A 22,773-nucleotide genomic window follows, 5' to 3' on the forward strand; every position below is an offset into this window, starting at 1 on the left:
GAATATACAACCAATCTTCTTTCTTCTTTGAAAACACATCTTCCGTCTGCAATTCCACTGATATTTCAACTCAGTGGAGTTCTCCTGGAGTCCTTGTTAGTGGATGTCAGCAAACTAATCAAATGGAGAACATCAGAGCCAAGCCAATTTTCATTCTCGCCCCACATTCACACCTGAGAGTTTCCAACATGGACTACCACATGACAAACAGAGCTAGCATTTTGTTGTGGGTTCTGAGGTTGATTAAGCCAGTTCACCTGCAGTTGAGTCATGTTAGCTAACTCAGCATAGGATTGAACTTGTGTCTCTTATGATGAACTTAAGTTATTGGCCTACTATTTTCCTTCCTTTGCAATCAATGCTTGGTTCCATTCCCAGTCAAACTGCTTGAAAGATTAACCAGTTTTGCCAAATATCCTGTAATCTACCACTGAAACAATGCATTGAAATACTGATTAACTTGGTTTCTTTCATCCAACTGAATTTTTGTGCAATAGCATATTTACAATACTGAATAATGTTTTTATTTTCTGGAAGACATCTGAAATGGAAGTGTTTTTTTTACTTGTTACTTTGCTTTTGCATAAATGATCTTGTCCTCAACAACAATTGCTTGTGCCAAGCGAAAACTTTGAAATATTCATGCCATTTAGGCCATGTTCAAATAGTCCACAGGTACCTTGGATGAGTACGCCACCACCGTCGCAGACTTTATCAGCAAGTGTGTGGAAGACTGCATACATTCAATCTGGGCATTCCCTAACAGGAAACCTTGAATGAAACAGGACATACAGAACCTGCTAAAAACCAGGCATGAGGCCTTCAAATCAGGAGACCCACTCAAATATAAGGAATCCAAGTATGACCCTCGCAGAGCCATTAAGACAGCCAAGGACCAATATTGATCCAAACGAGAGACCCAGGCAGACACCCGGCGACTATGGCAAGGACTGAATGACCCACAAATTCTAAAAAGAGATATGCGAGATAACCAACGATGACACACCCCTCCCACATCATCTCGACATCTTCTATGCTCGCTTTGAGCAGAATTTCGGCGGAGAGGTAACACCTATTCCGACAAGTCCCCTGACTAGCCTATCCCAACAGTCACTGCAGTAGAAGTCAGATCAGTTTTTCTTTCGTGTGAATCCGAGGAAAGCAATGGAACCAGATAGAATACCAGGCAGTGCACTCAGAGCATGCACAGATCAAGTAGCAGAGGTCTTCTCGGACATCTTCAATCTCTCCCTGCAGCAGGCCACTGTCCTTGCCTGTTTCAAGAGGGCCACCATTATCCCAGTGTCTGAGAAGGCTCATGCAACATGTGTCAATGACTACTGCCGAGTGGCCCTGACTTCGGTGGTCATAAAGTGCTTTGAAAGGTTGGTCATAGCATTAATCAACTCCAGCCTCTCACTACTCTTGACCCACTCCAATTTGCCTATCAGACCAACAGATTCACGTCAGATGCATATCACTTGCCCTTCACTACTCCTGGAACATCTCGACACCAAGAACAGTTATTTAAGAATCCTACACATTTATTACAGTTCAGCCTTCAACGCTATTATCCCCTCGAGACTGATTTTTAAACTTAGTGATTTCGAACTAAGCCCCATTCTCTGCAACTGGATCTTCAGTTTCCTGACCCACAGGCGACAATCAGTGAAGACTGGGGACAATATTTCTTCCTCACTAATGTTCAACACTGGAACCCCCTTTTGTACTCACTGTATACCCACGACTGTGTCGCCAAATACCAAATTAATGTCATTTACAAGTTTGATGATGACACCACCATAGTCTGTTGAATCTCAGATGGCAAAGAAACAGACTGCAGACGGGAGGTGGGAGACCTGGAGAAATTGTACACCGAGAACAACTTACCTCTCAATGCCGGCAAAACAAAGGAACTCATTATTGACTTTCAGCAGAATGTCACTCATGCCCCCCCTACACATTAACAGAACAGAGGTGGAACGAGTGGAGAGTGTCAAGCTCCTGGGAGTGGTTGTTAACAACAAGCTTTCTTGAACTCTTCATGTGGACGCACTCTGGCAATGTTTTTCTGCAACCTCTATCATCGGGAAGAAGGTACAGAAACCTGAACACAGGCACCAGCCGGTTTTGAAACAGTTTCTACCCTACTATTGTTAGAATACTGAATGGACTCACTAAATATTCGCCTGTCCCTGTTTGTTTTTTTCCGCTAATTATTTTACATTTTACATATCTATGCTATTAATTGTGTGATCTGCCTGTATTGCTCGCAAGACAGAGCTTTTCACTGTGCCTCAGTACACATGACAATAAATTCAATTCAATTCATGCTGCATGGATTCACTTTGAATGAGATCATCAGAAATCCATGTTTATCTTCTATGATTTGAAGCTATATTGATGGTAATCAATGTACAGCTTTTTTTCTCCTCTGTAATGACTCTAGATCATTGTTATTTAATGAGGGACACTACGATATTCACAACAAACCTGCATAGTCTGGAAATTAAATGCAGTTGAACTACACAAGGGGGTCCATTTGATTCTTTTAAGCAACTTAAGAGCCTCAGTTTTTAAGCCTTATTTTCACAGTCCATAGAATTCTCCAGAAAGCACAGCATAAATTATATGACATCTTGTAGTATTGATTTCCTATTTTGTATGTTATTGAGTAGATCAAACAAATTTGATCTCTCCCGACCCATAAACCACCTCCAGAATCTACTTCAGCTGCACAACAGACAGTTCTAGCAGACAATTTCTATCATAATCCTTCATTTTCTTGAAGACCTCTAAGATCCCTGACAAAAGCATGTAAGTATAATTTTTGTTCCATTCTCTTAATAGTATTGTTTTCTTAGCTCTGAAATGATTATACTTGAAACGTATCTTATATAACAGTTAACGTTCTGATAACAAAACTGTGCTTCTTGTTGAAATATTTAAGTAACACCTATGCATTGACATTTAGGGCAAATTCTGGTGAACAATTACAATTGGAACAATTTACATGACGAAAGTGCTATATAGCTTCAGATTTCAGACCATTTGTTAGTGCTGTGGTGTTTGCCACCTAGGTGTGTTTGCAATTCTACTTACTTCATGCGATTTCTTTAAGCATTTCTCAAATTGGATAAATTAATTTAACAATTATAATTGAACTATTATTTGACTTCTAAAAATGTCCTTGCTTTTAATTTCTCGTAAGTTTTTCAGATTTTCTTTTGTCCGTTGCCTCTCCATTATACTTCCTGGCCCCAGCCCTATTGTTCTTGTACATCTTTGTCTACTTTACAATCCACAAATGTCCAATTGACCTTGCTGCACAATCTCTGACACCATATCTATACAAAATGTGGCATTACTCTTACCTGTGCTGCTGTTTTTTAGGAGTTTAGGGATGCTGGTGAATTGTGGACATGCAGCCTGGCTGCATGTCCCTGAGCATTTTGATGTCTTTGCAGCATTACAAGCATAGTTGCTACTACAGAACTGAAGTGAAGAAGTGTCTGGTAACTGAATTGGTGATGTTCCTTGAAGGTTCTTTATAGGTTTGCACGTATCTGATGCAGATATCTGTCAGGTGGGCATGGCTGTACTTATGGAGCCTGCCCTGAGGGCTGGTGCATGACATTCAACATCAACATCTTTCAGAACAAGTAGTGAGCTGAATTCACGAGGTACCCCCTCTGGTTTCCATGTCAAGTCTTCTTAACATCTAGCTTGTTTGGTAAAATTGAAAGCTGGATATTGGTGAAGCAAGGTGAGCCATCAATAAATGTGTTTAACAAGCTTTAATCACTCTTAACTAGTAAAATAGCAAATTCCCCTTAATTAGAAATGGAATACAGCTTTCTGGAAGTCTTGAGGAAATTACTAGTGGATCTGGAACGGGAACTGAAAGAAGTGACATCAGTAAAACATTGGTAATGAGGAAATTAATGGAATTAAAGTGTCACATCCCCACAACCTGATGGTTTCCATCCAAGGGTATTAAAAAAAGAAGTGGGGGGGGGCACATTGTAGACACCCTAGCTATAGTTATGGTCTACAGAAATTCATTTAAAGCTCCTCAGACAGTACCTTCCAAACAGATTGGCCATTTCCATCAAGGGCAGCTGATACACGAAAACAGCACTGCCTGAAAGTTCTCACCAAGCTATGCACAATGCTGTCTGGGAAATATATCATTGTTCCTTCACTGTTGCTGGGTCAAAATCCTGGAATTACCTCCCTAACAACATTGTGGGTCAACCAGGTCAAGCAGGTGGACTGGAGTGATTCAAGGAGGTAGCTCACCACCACCTTCTCAAAGGCAGTTAGGGATGGGCAATAAATACTGGCTGGCCAGCCAACAATTATCATATCCCATGCATGAATAAAAAGAACTCCTTAGATGCAGGAATCATCCCTCTGGATTGGAAAATTGCACACGTCACTCTGATTTTTAAGTAGGGCAAAAGAAGAAAACCAGAGAATTACAGACTAGTTAGTCTAACTTTGGTGGGAAAATTGTTGGAGTCTATAAACAACAATGAGGTAACTGAATGCCTTGAACATTTTCAGTTTATCAGTCAGAGCCAGAATGGATTACTGACAGGTAGGTCATGCCTGACAAACCTCATTAAATCTTTTGAAGAAGTGACTCAAGTGTTAGATAGGGGAATGCCTATGGATGTTGTTTTCTGTGGACTTCCAGAAGACTTTTGATAAAGTCCCTTATTAAGAGATTGTAAACTGAGATAGAAGACCATAGAATTAAGGGGAAATTATTGACATGGCTGGGAAATTGATTGAGTAGCAGGTGACAGAAAGCAGGTATAATGAGTAGGCACTCAAATTGGCAGAATGTGACCGTGGTGTCCCACAGAAATCTATATTGGGGCGTCAGTTATTCATGTAATTTATTAACTTGGATAATGGCATAGAAAAATCATATATCCAGATTTGCTGATGACATAAAGATATGTAGCATTATAGACTGTGTATGCAGCAGCAGAAGATTAGAGGGATATTGATAGACTAAGTGAATAGGCAAAACTGTGGCAGATGGAGTTCAATGTAAACAAGTGTGAGATTTTCCATTTGGATCAAAATGATACATCTCAACATTGATCTATATGGTGTGAAGTTAAATACATTGGGTGTTCAAAGAGACTTTGGGGTTCAGTGGCATAGTTATTTAAAACATCACGTGCAGAAAATAATCAAGAAAGCAAATGGAATGCAGATCTATATATCTAGAAGACTTAGTACAACGATGCAGAAGTTATGCTGCCATTATGCAAAATCCTGGTGAGTCCCCACTCGGCACCATACCTTAGGAAGGATATGTTGACGTTGGAAGGAGGACAATGTTGGTTTACAAGAATGATATCTAGACTTCAGGGGTTAAGTTATGAAGAGAAATTATATAAATCAAGCCTGTTTTCTCTAGAACTTAAAAGCTAAGGGGTGATCAAGTCAACGTCTTCAAGATGTTAACATGAAAGACAGGGTAGATAAAAAAAACTATTTCTACTGGTTTTGGATTCTAGAACTACAGGGCAGAGTCTGAGAACTGGGGCCAGATTCTTTAGGAGAGGTGCTAGGAAGTACTACTACCCGCAAAGACTGGTAAATATTTGGAACTCTCTTCCACAAATGGCAGTAGATGCAGAATCATTTGTTAATTTTAAATCTGAGATAGATAATTTTTTTGTTAAGCAAAGATATTAGAGGATATGTGTAGTTAGGCCACACATCAGCCATGATCTCAATGAATGGTAGAAGATCCTCGAGGCCACTGCTGTTCCTATGTTCCTAACTTGCCAGTGTCTCTCAAAATTTGTGCTACACCTCCTGTGGAAAGCATAAAAGGTGGAGCAAGATGCTCCCAATGTTGAGATTTGTAATCCGTGATGAGACAATATTTACAATGAAAACTCTTTGAGAAGCTAAATCAAATTTTACTGGAGCACAGATGATGAGGAACGGATCTAATGAAAGTGTCCAAAGGGATAATTATTGAAATTGTGTTTCATTAGTGAACAAATTGTTAAATAGGCATAATAAATTTAGAACTACACAAAAAAAACCAACGAGGTTCATAGTCTCTTTTTTGCTCAAAAGGATGGGAAAAGGAAGACTGCAATAGTGACAATTATTGCTGAAGCACAGTGGCCTTCAATGGATTTCCTTTTAGATTAAAATTTGAATTCCGAGCTTGCACATATAATGACTGAAAATTAAACACAAAATAAGTCATAATCATAACTCTTGGAACAAAGGCAGATGTTGCAAGGCAGGAATTTCAGAATTGCAGATTCTGAGCATCAGGTGATCTGCATTTTTTTTAATTAAGACAATTTTAGATTTCGAAGGTTTAGACTTTCTGTTTATTAACTTTTTCGATATACCACTTAACCCATGAGCTTACATATCATGAATGTCAGTGAAGATTGGGGACAATATTTCATCCTCACTAACACACAACACTGCCCCCCCCGGGGTGCGTACTCAGCCCCCTACTATACTCATTGTATACCCACGACTGCGTCACCAAATACCAGACTAACGCCATTAACAAGTTCGCTGATGACACCACCATAGTCGGTCGGATATCAGATGGTGACAAAACGGACTTCAGACAAGGTGGAAGAACTGGAAAAATAGTGCACTGAGGACAATCTAGCTCTCAATGCTGGCAAAACCAAAGAACACATTATTGACCTCGGGCGGGATGTTACTCATGCCCCACCGACACATTAACAGCACAGAGGTGGAATGAGTGGAGAGTGTCAAGCCCCTGGGAGTAGTCATCCAGAACAAGTTTTCTTGGACTCTTCAAGTGGACGCATTGGTTACAAAGGCCCAACAACATTGTCTCTTTCTCAGGCAGCTGAGGAATTTTGGCAAAACAGTGAATACCCTTGTCAACTTTTACAGATGTGCCATCAAGAGCTTTCTGTCTGGATGTATCACTACCTGGTATGGCAACTATACCATTCAAGATCTGAGACCGTTTCAAAGAGTGGTGAACTCTGCCCAGACAATCACAAAGACCAACCTCCCATTTTTAGACTCCATCTTCCAGGCCCGCTGTCAAGGAAAGGCCGCCAGCATTGTCAAAGATCCATCCCACGCTGGCAATGTTTTTCTACAACTCCTACCATTGGGGAAAAGGTACAGAATCCTGAACACACTCACCAGCTGGTTTTGATACAGTTTCTACCCTACAGTTGTTAGAATACTGAATGGACTCTCAAGCTCTTTACATTCGCCTGTACCTGTGTTCTTTTATTTTTGCCACTGTTTACCTATTATTTACATATCTATGCTACTTAACCATGTGATCTGTCTGTATTGCTTGTAAGATAAAGCTTTTCATTGTGCCTCGGTACACGTGATAATAAATTCATTTCAATTCAATTCAACTTCCTTTCCTCGAAACTATCTCTTTTCCTAATTAGTGAAACCATAGCCAAAATCTATATTCACAGCTTTTGTTATCTGTTGCTTCAACTCCTTTAGCATCCATGTCAACAACCTTTCGGCATTTCTCTACAGAAACATCAACTGGTCTAACATTGCAATTCCCAATATCCTCACACTAATTCTGTCTGTTGACCTCTTGGACACATGTCCCAATTCTAGTCTCTTGGATTCCTCCCTCTGCTGACTTAATAACAAGTCATAAACCATTTTGACCCGACTTTGTTTAACTACCTGCGTTAACTTTGATATTCCTGCCTTTTTAAATGGAAATGAACTATATTTTAAGCATTTTCAATTATCCCTCTGTTTTGCTCATACTTAGTTTCCATTTTACTTTGCTTATTTGCATTAGAGACCCCATGTATTGTCTACATTAACAGTTTTGCTTTGAGTCAGGTCAGAAGGCCTTTGAGACTTGAACTCGTAACCTAAGTTTGCGATTCACTGTAGCATTAAGGGAGCACTGTGCCATCAGAGGCACCATATCACAAATGAGACATAAGGTCTACTGTATCTGCTCTCTCAGAGAGACAAAAATTATCCAGTCACACTTTTTGAAAAAGTATAGAGTTCTCCTGGTGCCTTGGATAATTTACAGTCATAGTAAGTAGCAGGCGAAGGCCTCTTGGGCCCTTGAGCCTGTCAGTCATTGAATAAAATCATGGCTGTTTGATTATCCCACATTCCCAACTAGCCCTGATAACCTTCCACTCCCTTACCTATCAAGAATCTATATATGTATACCTATGCATTAAGAATATTCCAGGATCTCCTTTCACCATCTTTTGAGGGGGTTCCAAAGATTCATGACACTCTGTTAGAAAGAAATTCTCCTTCTCTTGTAGATCTGCAAACTTTTATTTTGAAACAGTTATTATATTTTGATTATTAATTCTAGATTCTCCTCCAAGAGGAAACATCCTTTCACGCATGTACCCTGTCAAGACCCCTCTGGATTTTGTATATTTTAATCAAGTCAACTCATACTCTTGTAAATTCCATTGGATACAAACCTAGCCTCTCAAACCTTTCTTCATAATTAAAATGCCCAATTCTAGGTATTACTGTAGTAAACCTTCTCTGAACTAATTCCAATGCATTTTTAGCCTCCCTTAAATAATGAGGCTAATATCACATACAGTACTCTAGATATGGTAAACAGAGGAAATAGGAGCAGGAATAGGCCATTTGACCATTCAAGCTAGCTGATCATCAAACTCAGTGCCTGGTACCTGTTTTTTTTTTCTCCCCCGTGCCATTTGATCCCTTAAGTCCAAAGCATTATATCTAATTCCTTTTTGAAAGCATTCACTGTTTTGGCCTCAACTGTCAGATATTTCCACAGGCTCACCGCTCTCTGGGTGAAGAAATTTCTCATCTCAATCCATCTATCCCATTTTATTTTTGTGCCCCACTGTGATTAACAACTTTTGCTGATCCCCCATGCACTCTTCAAATGTTTGCTATTGTCTATTCACCTTTATCCCTTTAAGCAATGTCCCTCAGTTGATAATAGCCAGCTCGGACCTCATACCATTGATCAGACCCTAATCTCAGAATCAACCATGTAACTTTCCATTTTAATGAAGAATCTGATCATATTATGGTACAGGCTAGATTACTAATTGTTCCTTTTTTACTACACAATACTCAGTCTAGGATCGCCTGTTCTTTAGTGATTCCTCAAAATATTATTCTGGAAAACCATCTCATACACCAGTCATTCCTCCTATGGCAATGTTACTGGTCTCAGCAGTACCTGACCGAATGCCACTTTTCCTAAATTACTACAATGACATTTCTTAATTGGCTGTAATGCACTTTTGTTTCTTCAAAGGTTATGAGATATGACACTTTTTTTATTTGTCCTTTTTTATGAGCTCAAACTTTAGTATTGCATTTATTATTGGTGAGTTAGTTCATTAGCATTCCTGTGTGCAACTATTTTGCTGCTGTAAAGAATTTGTTGCTTTTAATTCCGATCCTACAGCAAATGTAAGGTATGCATTGGCTGGCTAACTGGAAATTGTTGTGGTTCTGTTCGCCGAGCTGGAAGTTTTTGCTGCAAACGTTTCGTTCCCTGGCTAGGGAACATCATCAGTGCTATTGGAGCCTCCTGTGAAGCGCTGCTTTGCTGTTTCTTCCGGTATTTATAGTGGTTTGTTCTTGCCGCTTCCGGGTGTCAGTTTCAGCTGTAGTAGTTTGTATGTGGGGTCCAGGTCGATGTGTCTGTTAATGGAGTTATGGCATGGCATTAACAGACACATAGACCTGGACCCCATATACAAACCACTACAGCTGAAACTGACACCCGGAAACGGCAAGAACATCCATCAACAGACGTATCGACCTGGACCCCACATACAAACTACTACAGCTGAAACTGACACCCGGAAACTTCAAGAACAAACCACTATAAATACCGGAAGAAACAGCAAAGCAGCGCTTCACAGGAGGCTCCAATAGCACTGATGATGTTCCCTAGCCAGGGAACGAAACGTTTGCAGCAAAAACTTCCAGCTCGGCGAACAGAACCACAACAACGGACACCCGAGCTACAAATCTTCAACCAGACTTTTAACTGGAAATTATCATTAGAGAAGTTGAAGAAAGCTAGTAACTGCCCTCAGACAGCAGTGCTTGTGTTTGCTCTGTTTTTCAGATTTGCTAGCAAAATTGCCTCTTTAGGTCAAACATGGAGAATGATGAAGAAACTCAGGTCTGGCAGCATCTGTGGAGAGAAAAACAGAGTTAAAGTTTCGAGTCCGAAGTGACTCCTGTTCATATTGGACTTGAAACATTAGCTCTGTTTTTCTCTCCACAGTTGCTGTCAGACCAAATGAGTTTCTGTATTTGTGTCAGGTTTCCAGCATCTGCACTGTTTTTATTTGCCTGGTTCATCAATGTAAGGTGCTTGCATTAAAGCTAGGTTGTTGTAAAGGAGACCTTGCTGTAAGAAGATCGAAAATCTGGAAAATCAAATTCCCTTTTCCATCATTTTTCTGATAGCAGCTAACTTGGCTCAGAACCGTTTAAGGTGAAGAATATAGCAACAAGTATACACTTCAGTATAAACTGCTCAATGTTAAATTTCTATATTGACAAGTGTGCATTTATTTAATGTTTGTTTTGAGAGTCAGTAAAATATCTTCCAGTATCTGATGCACTCAGTGCTGGGTGTTCATAGATGCTTACTTTGTATTAAATTTGGATTTTGTTGACCACCATCAGTATAGTTACCCAAAATATACATATGCAAAAAAAGTCCCTCCCAGTGTAGTCACCAATGCATCACTTTCTCTTTTCAACAGAGCTAACTGTTACACAGTTTTGGATATGTTTTATGAAGCAGATCCGAAACCTGGCACCTTTGAACATTGAATGAAGCATTCAGGGCAATAAAATACAATTGATATTGAGAGAAAATGAAGAACTCGTATTAACTGAGACAAAATATGTTTCTAAATTGAGTTAGGACAAATCTGCCTACTATATTTACCTGCATTTCAAATGCAAATGTTTTAAATATGTTGTTTAAACAATCATTTTTATTTCAGTTGTACTGTTATATTATCTTATACTGAGTTCTAATAATGTGCAAATTATGAATTCATTAAAAAAATTAGTTGGCTTTCTGTTTTTATAGGTGCCTTTTAATATGATTTTATGTGATACAAGTAACATGTGCTTAATTCTTCCTATTTATACTTTTGCAACATCCCTCTTTTCTCACAGCTGAGACTTCTTGGTGAAGACTGTCCATCTCCATGTTCCCTTTGGAAATGTAGTATTTATTACACTTGGCACTGTTTAATTATTTAGTAAAGAAAGCCAAAGTCAGATTAGAAGGAGGAAGTTTGTTTTGAGGAACAGTGTTTTGCTTACATAAAACATTGCTTCACAGTTATTTTAGTAGTAGGCAGTTAGTTCCCTGTTTTATTTTATTCTTTTTCCCCCATGGTCCAATATAGGTATTTTTAATCAACCTGTTGAGAAATGTTATGACACAGCCAAGGTTAGGTGGGATTTGAACCCAGTCCTCTGGCCTTCTGGGAGGGTTACCAGCATTGTTTAACAAGAGACTTTCATGGTCCATTGTAGATATGTTATTCAACCTGTTCAGACGTGTTATGACATACCTCTGGTGGATCAAGTAGGACTTGATGTCTTCTGGCAAAAAAAACCCCTAGATGTTCTATCGTGTACTTTCTGTCCTTCACATCTCCCTTTAAATTCATGCAGATAAGTTTGTTACTTCCTTCTGTCAGTGTTTCCCATGGCTTTTTTTCTATGTGATACCATTCTAATACTTCACACTTGTTTCAACCCCAGATGCAAATTGATGGGTTGTGGGGAAGAACTTTTGAGCAATGTGTGCAAACTGCAGGAATATAGACACAAAAGCAATTAAGACAACCACCATTTTGTAGGCTCTGCTAATGTCATCATTTGGGTCTCTGAGCTTATTGAATAAAGTCACACCCACAGGCAAAAACAGATCATGTATATTTAAAGGAGCCTTTCAGCCAATTGCAGCATTGTCAAATCTGAGTCTTCACTCAAGGTCTGCTGTTATTACCTTGGAACACATAATCCCAGTTGCTTGTCTTAGTTGCAACCTGTAGTTTGGCAATCGATGTTCAACTGTTCTCTGCACTAAACTGATGGAGAATATGACATCAGTGTTAAGATGGCATCTGTTACTATTCATCAACCTTTCACTGACAGTTCTGCTATTCCAACAAATCTCTTCCTGCTTGCTCTCACACCTTTGTTTGCAGAAGGAATCTTTCTTTGCAAGGAGTTATAACATAGAACAGTACAGCACAGAACAGGCCCTTCAGCCCACGATGTTGTGCCAACCACTGATCCTCATATATGCACCCACAAATTTCTGTGACCATATGCATGTCCAGTAGTCTCTTAAATGTTCCCAATGACCTCGTTTCCACAACTGCTGCTGGCAATGCATTCCATGCTCTCTCAACTCTCTGTGTAAAGAACCCGCCTCTGACATCCCCTCTATACTTTCCTCCAACCAGCTTAAAGCTATGACCCCTCGTGTCAGCCATTTCTGTCCTGGGAAATAGTCTCTGGCTCTCAACTCTATCTATGCCACTCATTATCTTGTATACCTCAATTAGGTCCCCTCTCCTCCTCCTTTTCTCCAATGAAAAAAGTCCGAGATAAACCCTCCAGTCCAGGCAGAATCCTGGTAAACCTCTGAACCCTCTCCAAAGCATGCACAACTTTCCTATAATAGGGCGACCAGAACTGGACGCAGTATTCCAAGTGTAGTCTAACCAAAGTTTTATAGAGCTATAACAAGATCTCACGACTCTTAAACTCAATCCCCCTGTTAATGAAACCCAAAACACCATATGCTTTCTTCACAACCCTGTCCACTTGGGTGGCCATTTTAAGGAATCTATGCACCTGCACACCAAGATCCCTCCGTTCCTCCACAATGCCAAGAATCCTCTCCTTAATCCTGTATTCAGCTTTCAAATTCGACCTTCCTCGCGTTTACCTAGGTTGAACTCCATCTGCCACCTCTCAGCCCATCTCTGCATCCTGTCAATGTCCCGCTGCAGCCTACAACAGCCCTCTATACTGTCAACGACACCTCCAATCTTTGTGTCATCTGCAAACTTGCTAACCCACCCTTCAGTCTCCTCATCCAAGTCATTAATAAAATTTACAAAGAGTATAGGCCCAAGGACAGAGCCCTGTGGAACACCACTCACCACTGACTTCCAGGCAGAATCTTTTCCTCCTTCTACCACTCGCTGTCTTCTGTTGGCCAGCCAATTCTGTATCCAGACAGCTAAGTTCCCCTGTATCCCATTCCTCCTGACCTTCTGAATGAGCCTACCATGGGGAACCTTATCAAATGCCTTGCAGAAGTCCATATACACCACATCCACAGCTCGACCCTCATCAACTTGTCTAGTCACATCCTCAGAGAACTCGATAAGGTTTGTGAGGCATGACCTGCCCCTCACAAAGCAGTGTTGACTGCATTTAATCAAACCATGCTCTTCCAGGTAGTCATAAAACCTATCCCTCAGAATCCTTTCTAACATCTTGCAGACGACAGATGTGAGACTTACTGATCTGTAATTGCCGGGGATTTACCTATTTCCTTTCTTGAAGAGAGGAATTACATTTGCCTCTCTCCAGTCCTCAGGTAAGACTCCAGTGGAGAGCGAGGATGCAAAGATCTTCGCAAGTGGCGAAGCAATTGCGTTTCTCATTTCCCAAAGTAGCCAAGGACAAATCTGGTCCGGGCCTGGCGACTTGTCAATCTTAATGTTTGACAAAACTTTCAGCACATCAGCTTCCTCTATCTCTATCCATTCCAGCATGCACACCTGCTCTTCAAAGGTTTCATTCACTGCAAAGTTTGTTTCTTTCGTAAAGACAGAAGCAAAAAACTCATTTAGGGCTTCCCCTACCTCCTCAGACTCCACACACAATTCCCTATGCTATCCCTGATCGGCCCTACTCTTTCTTTGACCATTCTCTTATTCCTCACATAAGTGTAAAATGCCTTTGTGTGCTCCCTAATCCGTTCTGCCAAGCCTTTCTCGTGCCCCCTCCTGGCTCTCCTCAGACCATTTTTGAACTCCTTCCTCGCTTGCCTGTAATCCTGTAGAGCTGAGCTTGACCCTAGCTTCCTCCACCTTATGTAAGCTACCTTCTTCCTTTTGTTGTTGTTCTCTTATGAATATCGTAGTTGCGTGCGGAAAATATCTCAAATGTTTCAGTTTCTGGTCGCTTGAAAGCAACATTTTATACCCATATTGATATTGATGCTGTTTAGTTAGGAGTCTAGAAGACTGGTATTTCATCAGCTTGGTCCTGGTCTTCAAACCACTAATTCTATCTTTACTGTAGCAGAATGAGTGATCATGTTTTCAAACGACCATTCTCCTAAAATCCAAATGTAAGGAAAGCCGACATCTAAGCAGCTAATGTTCGTAGTTTGCAATATATGGTTCGAGCTACATTTTGAACATTTATTTAGTATTTCTCTGACAGATTACTGATTAAAGTGAATTTGTGTAAATTTGTGTGCATACCAAAGAACCACTTTATGCATGTTCCCTCAAATTATTGCAATCATTCCTGAACATGCAGTATCTCGAATAAACAGCATTGCATTGAACCAAGACCAAACATATCCAGATTGCAATGTTTTGCTATATAATTCCTAGAATACTGTGAGCATGTTACTTAGGTCTGCGTATGCACTTCTAATTCTACTTTATAATATTTTCAGATGTCATATACAAAAGATGTGCGAATTTCGAAAGCTGAAAAGGCCTTCAGTACACAAAGGGTTAATCCTCCAACCAAACAAGTGAATATCCTTTTTTTATTTGTTTTTCTCATTGTGTAGGGCATTTAACTTTGGAGGACAATTAAAAGCATGTTTCAAGGTTATTTTTACCATGTGCAACAGTATCATTAGAAACTTACAGCATAAATAATTACAAAACTGCTGCTGTGCATCGCAAAATATATTGAAAAGCTGCCAAATAAAGATTTTGTCCAAAAGATTGAATCGTTATTCTCAATCGTATGATGATTCCTTTGTTTCCTGTGCTATCTGTATCTGGAAAAAAGTTAAAATAAAGGTAGCATAAGATTTGAGTTGCTTCCTTAAACAACACATTAGAAACTGTTAAACGATTCACCAGTGCTGTCAAAAAGCTCCCTGAAGCTATCATCTATATTTTATATTAACATTTGGGGAATTGGGGGGAGCCATTAGGTTTATTTCTGGGACTGTGGCTAATTCAAGAACAAACGAGCAAACTGAAGATATTTCTAAAATATCCTTGGTTATTTTTTAAATAGAAGTACTCTTTTCGTATGACAAAAGCAAATTTGTAGCACAGTATTCCAGGGGGTAGTGGGGAAAATGGCAACTTAATTTATTTTCCCCTTTTCCTGTTAATTGACGAGCAAGCTTTTCTCTACAAATGAATGGTGGCTCTGTTTGGGATCTGTGAATGCTTTGTTGCACGCTTTGTAAAGTTTTCAAGCCCTAATATCAGTGCACAAAACCAACAGTGTCTGCTCCCAAAATCAGTTTTTTTTAATTATTTCTTTCTTTATGGGGTAATTGGAATTTAGCAGCATATTAAGAGTCTGATAAGTGACATTTGTGTTTTGTTATTTTGACCGAAGGAAAGCAGGGAGCATTTTTGCCTTCTCTTATTTGTCATACTAATCCCTTTGATGTTTGTATTGCTCTAGAATTCTATATACAGCCATGCACAATGGTTAAGAGTTTTTGCTGTTTCTTGACCTGTCAGCTTAAGAACTTGCAGTTTTTAGTAAATTGAATGGATCTCCTTCATTATCATTTAAATGAGCCTTGTATCCTTCCAAATGCTGAAATTTGAATGTGATTGTAAAGCTGTGATAATTTGAAATATTCATTCCCTCAAGGGTAACGTTTCAGAGGCACTGAATGCCATTGTTACTGGTTCTCATATTTTTCGGGTGAGATGGGAAAATAGACTGGTAATTGTCCACTGAGCCTCTAGAATTGGTGCTCCAGTTAGTCAAGATATTGGCTCTAATTGTCATGAGGGGGTTGCTGATGAATCATGGTGTATGCATGCAGCAGCCAGGTCCAAATTGAGTGATATAGCCAGAGCAATGTGCAAATTGGCAATTATTAGCACAGCAGAAAGGCTGGCAGGTGTAGAATGCCTTCTGAGCTTTTGATTGAAATAGGAAATAGCAAAATTTCTGTGATGAAGACTAGCTGATTGGGGCTGATGAAGCAAGTAAGGCTCGCTCGCTCAGAAACCTGACTAAAGTGGAGGTAAACCGATTATTGGAATATTTGATTAAATTCTGGTTACAGCACTGGTCAATTATTAATTTCATAGCTGAATACTTTTTCCGCTGGCACATCTTTACTAAAGAGCCAAAGATTATTACCTACTTTATGATAGAAAATGTTTCTTCAGCAGTTTCTCTGCTGTTTTTGACTCATTCACAATAATACGTATCAGTTTATCATCAAACAGATGGTCACTGTTGGCTGATGTCCATTGGATTTGTGATGGCACATGTACTTTATACGAGACAGTTATGACAGAAAAGCCAAGGTGGTGGAAATAAATAGATTCCAGAATATTTTGTAAATTGCTCCATATTGCCAGCATCTACGTTTACTTCCATAAATTCTGATTGAAAGGTTTCTGTAAATGTTGCCACAGAAAGTATCTGAAAGACCTGTATTTGCAATGCGCTTTTGTGATCTCATAAATTGTGGAAAACTTTAGAACATATTTGCTTCCTTGTTTCACGGATGTGAGCAGTGCCACCAAGGCCTATTTGTTGCCTATTTCTAATTGGCCTTGAGTAGAAAGGTTGCTAGGCAGTGACGAGTTAACTCCATTATGATGGGTGTCATAATCTAGACCAGATTGTGGGTAAGAATGACAAATTTCTTTTTGGACATCAGTGAGCCAGATGATAGTTGTCATGGTCATCATTATTGATACACATTCCAGATTTATTGATTGAAATTAAGTTCCACCAGCTGTTATGCAGGGATTTGAGCCCACCTCTCCAGAGCGTAAGCCAGGACTGTTGAATTGATAGTCCAATGATATTACAGCTGCAGTTTATCCCCTTTGCATAATGAAGTACATTTGAAAGATAGGCGCTATGTACTGTGGATGATGCAACAACCAATTTGCGTACAGCAAACTCCCACAAATAGAAACATGATAATAGCATGAATAACTATTGTTATGATGTTGATTCAGGGATAACTGTTGGCCAGGACACTGGAGATAACTTCCCCTACTCTTCAAAGTATTGTCAGTGGGATATTTACATCCATCAGAGAATGCACACTTGAAGTCCTATCTGAACGATGGCACCTCTGACAATAGAACACTCCTTCAGTACTTCACTTGATGTCAGTTCAGATTCATATGCTTGGTTCTGTGGAGTGGAACTTGAACCCACAACCTTCTAACTCAGAGGGGAAGCGCTACCACCTGACTCATAGCTTGCACACTTTGTTTACTACCAATGTTGTCCTTTTGTGGTCTGGGGATGCTGATACTTTCTGAGGTACCATTTCACAGGTACTAGTACCTCTCTCTAGTAATTTAGGAGGTGAGCATTCACCCTGGTTGACATTGCACCTGAATCCAATACTTTCCTTCCCCAAAAGTCTCACACTCACCTCTCAGAAATGAATTGCTCTTCATTATATCCACTCCCTCCTACAAGTTGACAGTCCAGTGCTGTAGTAACAGCTAACCTGGCATAGATCAGCAGTTGAACTAGGAACTTCTTGTTTGTGTTGGCCATTAATGCACCACCTGGTAGTTATTCCCTCAGCCACTCGGTTTTGTTTTAAGGAATGCAAAATTCCTTTCCATTCCAGATATCTCTGTTATTATCATTTTACAAAGAGCATTTATGTTGCAAATTATTATTGAAGGAAAGTAGGTCAAGCAGCACTGTTAGAAACTATATGTGATGTATTAAATAAACAATATATTGCACTATGCGGAAATTCAGGACATTCAAACCTATGGTTCTTCATAAAAATATCAGCATCTCTCTGAACTCTATATATCTCACCACTTTGATTATTCATTTCTTATTTAAGTGTGTCAGTTCAGTCCAAATGGTAAATGTACTACCCAAAAACAAACGGACCTGATAAAAATGTGAAAATATAGGGAAAGATTTGCAACCAACCTATTACCAGAAAATGTATATAATCATTTCCACTATTATCCTGTAGGCCTGTACTTGTTGTAAGGTGTTAAAAGGCCTGTTACTGAGTATGAAGAACGTAATGGAGATTCAGTGCAAACCTAATGTGTGTTCCTCCTTTATTTTTTCTCCCACAGAGCTCTGCTCATTCGTTTTCAGGACGAGGATACTCTGTAAGTTATTTTAAACCTTTGAATATTATACATCAATTCTCTTGGGTATCTGTGCTGTGTTTCAGAGCTAATTGTTTCAGAGCTATATTTTAAAGTATACATACACACACACATAACCACTTACACAAGGTAATGAATTGAATAAATGTCCTCTTAGCCTGGCATTTCATTACATGACAAAGATAATATTGGTTCCTGCTTGGTTTGTAAATGTCCTTTAATGATGAAAAGAGCTGGATTTAGTCATACTGTATATGTTTTCATTGTTCTTCTCAATCCTTTTCCCAGCGTAGTAGATGTTTGAATTTCAGCTATTTGTATATTGTGGGCCTTTTGTTTTGATTTATAGGGCTATTACTGATTCAAGGAAACCCTGTTTAACATAAGAAATGATGGACATGTGTTCATGATTCCTGCATCTTGTTTTTATTCTCAGCATGTGAGAGGTTGTGGCAAAGGCATACATACTTATTGCCAATCTGTAGTTATTACAAGAAAGTAAAAGTGAGATATTTTCCTTTCCAGTTCACTTGATCAGCATGGTGGTATCTGACAATGTAGCACTTCTTCATTACTTCACTGGAGTGTCACTTCAGATTCAGATATTTAGTTCTCTGGGATGGGACTTGAACCCACAATCATTTGATTCAGAAGGGAGGGAACAGCTAGCACATACAGATTTCTAAGGGCCATTGAACTGATCGTATTTTTGTTTTTATAAATCAAAGAACTGGGGTGCTGGAAACCAGGAACAAAATTAGAAATTACTGGAAGACTCAGCAGATCTGACAGCATCTGTGGAGAGAAAGGCAGAGTTATCGTTTCAGGTCCAGTGACCCTTTCTCTGAACACTGCTAGTGTTAGTTGAGTTGGCTGGACAGTTGTGATGCAGAATGATGCCAACAGCATGGGTTCAGTTCCTGCACCAGCTGACCTTACCATGAAAGAATTTTCTCCTCAACCCCTCCCTTCGCCTTAGGCTTGGTGACTATGGTTAAACCATCACCGGTCATCTCTCTCTCCCTATGATCTGGGTTTATGACGATTTTACGTTGTTATAATTTACCATGTTGAAATCCAGCATCATTTTCATTATTCTTGCTCGGAATGCAGTTTTGAACAGGAATTATTCCTTGTCAATAGTTGTTTGGAAATTTGCCTATTAAATCAGCATTAGCTATTTCATGTAAAATTGTGGGTGATGGTCTGAGTGCACCATGGAATGAAGCAGAGATGGGCTACTTGTGTACGCAACCTTTTATTTTACAAGTTGAGGCTCTACAGGGACAAGCCTGCTTGTGTTTCTACATTATTTCTGTGATTAGCATTTTATAGTCATTGATAAAATTTGCTGTTTTCATAAAATGATAATGGTGTGTTTCAATGAATTTTGTTTTTATAATTCTGCAAAATGGCAAACAATAACTCCACTGCATCTGGAACCTGTCTGTTTTTTTTATATAGGGATTGTTAAATTCCATTTGGTTGATGTTGGATGTAAAATCTCTGGAGTGTGTATTTCTTTGTGATTTGGCACAAGCTAGGGTCTACAGGAAAATAGGATGTATTGCAATGAGATGCTGATATAGTGACAACAGTGGATGTGGCACTGCTTGGTGAAGTGAGAAACAACTGGGTAATTAATAGACTAAACTCTGACTTCATTCTTCCTTTGCTTGATTTCACCTAAAATTTACAATTATTACTCAAATACACAACATAAAAGCTTGAATTTCCATAATGTTCTAAGTAAAATGTGTTATAGTTCAGTAATGTCTTAATCTTTAAAAATTCAAGCATTGCTCCAGCTTCCATTTGGCAGCCTTTGCATATTCGAGAGTGTTGAGCTGGAAAAGCACTGCAAGTCAGGCAGCATCTGAGGAGTAGGAGAGTTGACGTTTCTGGCAAAAGCCCTTCAACGGACAGTTTGTACACTGCTGAATCTTGGACTGCATGGCCAGTTCATTTACCTGCTGTCTAATTCTTCCATCTGCACAGATAAAAATAAAAAAGGATTAGAAACTTAATGTAGCCAAAGAAATGTTCACTGTCAGGAAAGTTAGCAACTTGGTTTCTTGGTTCTAAGGCATCATCCACTATTTTGGGAGAATAACCTTTTTCTGTCAATATTCTTGACAATCTGGCAAATTGGAATTATTTTTCCACAATTGTTTTCATTTTCCTCCATTTTATTGCTTCATTTGATAGTGGTTGATGGAACAAATCACTCTGGTGGTTTAGGCATCAAACATGTAATGTGTGTTACTAGATTTTATGTCAGTGATTTCAATTAATAGGATTAGATACACGATGTTAGCTTTGATTTCTCTTCAGGGGTGATGGCTTCAATGTATAGTTTCAAAGCAAAGTTTCATTTTCCATAGATAACCCATCATCTGATTCACAGAGGGCGCAGTGTGTTTTAGCCACAAAAATGTAGAGTTCTGATCTAGTAATCATTCAGTCTGTTCTGCTAATAACACAGCAGTTGTGTTCTTGTATGACCTAATGTTATGGAAAATAGCACAACAAATAACAGGACCTATGGGAAAAACAGGGTTAGGGGCAAACCACCAAAAATATCAGTAAACATTGAAATCAAAACTATTAGTTAGCCTAACACAAACAATAGCACAGTCTAAGTAAATGTAAAAATCATATATTTTAATGAAATAACACAAGAACTTTTACACTCTATGGGTTTCTGAGCTTGCTGAGTTAGTATTATATTAAGATGGGGGCTGAAAGTCATCTTCAGCATCATCATTACTTTCAAGTGCAGTTCTGTGTGTAGGGTTATGACAAAAAAAATGTTTAATCTAGAAGTGAATTATGTGGTTCATTGTCCTCAGACTGTTTCTTGGGGGTTGGATTCAAAAAGGCATCTAGTTTTTATTGCTTTGCCATCTTTCTTCTTTCATTAAGAAGCTGCTCATGGGTGCCAGATAAGACTTTCTGCCATGAATTGCTATCCTGCTGCATTCTTCATTGTAGTCATTGTCTTCTAAGAGCTGCAACTGCTTCTCAACTTCCTTCAGGATAGAAGACAAAAGAGAAGTGGAAAGTGCTCGTGGTGCTGTGTCTTGAGCTTCAATTTCCCCCGTAGCAACAAATTATTGTAGGTCAGTCTCCACTTCTTCAAATCCAACTTGATTCACAAGAGTGACACAATGTTCTTTGATTGGAAGCTTCTCTGACGGTTCAAAGCCTTTAAAATCGTGAAAATCTGGGAGAAACATCAACCAAATTGCATGCAAGCAGTCCTCACTGATATCATCCCAGGCCTCTACAGTGATGTCAATAGCATTCTTAATGTGTTTTGAGAAGATTTATAGCTCAGTTTGAGGTTCTGATGTAAGTTTGCTCACTGAGCTGGAAGGTTTGTTTTCAGATGTTTCGTCAACATACTAGGTAACATCAGTGAGCCTCTGGATGAAGCATTGGTGGTATGGCCCGCTTTCTATTTGTGTTTAGGTTTCCTTGGGTTGGTGATGTTATTCCTGCAGTGACATCATTTCCTGTGGTGATGTCATTTCCGGCTCCTTTTCTCAGAGAGTGGTAAATGGGATCCAAGTCAATGTGTTTGTTGATAGAGTTCGGGTTGGAATGCCATGCTTCTAGGAATTCTTGTGCGTGTCTCTGTTAGGCTAGTCCTAGGATGGATGTGGTGTCCTTCCTCATCTGTATATAAGGATACTAGCACGAGTGGGTCATGTCTTTTTGTGGCTAGTTGATATTCAACAAGCAAAACTAATGTAATTTACAAAATACCTTGCAAGAACTGTAACATGCACTACATTGGGCAAACAGGCAGAAAACTAGCCACCAGGATACATGAATATCAACTAGCCACAAAAAGACATGACCCACTCTCACTTGTATCCTTACATACAGATGAGGAAGGACACTACATCCATCCAAGGACTAACCAGACAGAGAGACACACGAGAGTTCCTAGAAGCATGGCATTCCAACCCGAATTTTATCAGCAAACACATTGACTTGGATCCCATTTACTACCCCCTGAGAAAAAGAACAGGAAATGATGTCCACCAACCCAAGGCAATCTAAACAACAAGTAGAAAACGGACCATACCACCAGTGCTTCTTCCGGAGGCTCACTGATGAAGTTACCTAGTATGGTGATGAAATGTCTGAAAACAAACGTATATCCAACATTTTTAATACTAAAGCGCTTCCAAAATTGAAGAACACTGTCCTCATTATCCCCCTCAGTAGCTGCAATCAGCTTCCTAAATGTGTGCCTGAAATAATAAGCTTTAAAAGCTGCAAGGCACACAGGTCCATGGCTTGAATGAGTGAGATTGTGTTTGAAGGTAGAAATAGCACT

General features: G+C 39.4%; 1 protein-coding gene across 9 annotated transcripts in view; it reads left to right on the plus strand.

Moving 5' to 3' along the window:
• The window catches only part of fbrsl1 (fibrosin-like 1), a 1,050,756-nt gene that overhangs the window by 533,670 nt on the left and 494,313 nt on the right, over positions 1-22,773 (plus strand). For 8 of the 9 annotated variants that reach the window (XM_060843388.1, XM_060843391.1, XM_060843389.1 and 5 more), the window contains 2 exons: positions 14,765-14,845; positions 18,387-18,422. In XM_060843388.1, the coding sequence (XP_060699371.1) occupies positions 14,765-14,845; positions 18,387-18,422 (117 nt within the window). The remainder of the gene's footprint in view (positions 1-14,764; positions 14,846-18,386; positions 18,423-22,773) is intronic. The other variant, XM_060843396.1, reaches the window with a different exon arrangement.

Source organism: Hemiscyllium ocellatum, chromosome 24, assembly GCF_020745735.1.
Source record: "Hemiscyllium ocellatum isolate sHemOce1 chromosome 24, sHemOce1.pat.X.cur, whole genome shotgun sequence".
Classification (NCBI taxonomy): domain Eukaryota; kingdom Metazoa; phylum Chordata; class Chondrichthyes; order Orectolobiformes; family Hemiscylliidae; genus Hemiscyllium; species Hemiscyllium ocellatum.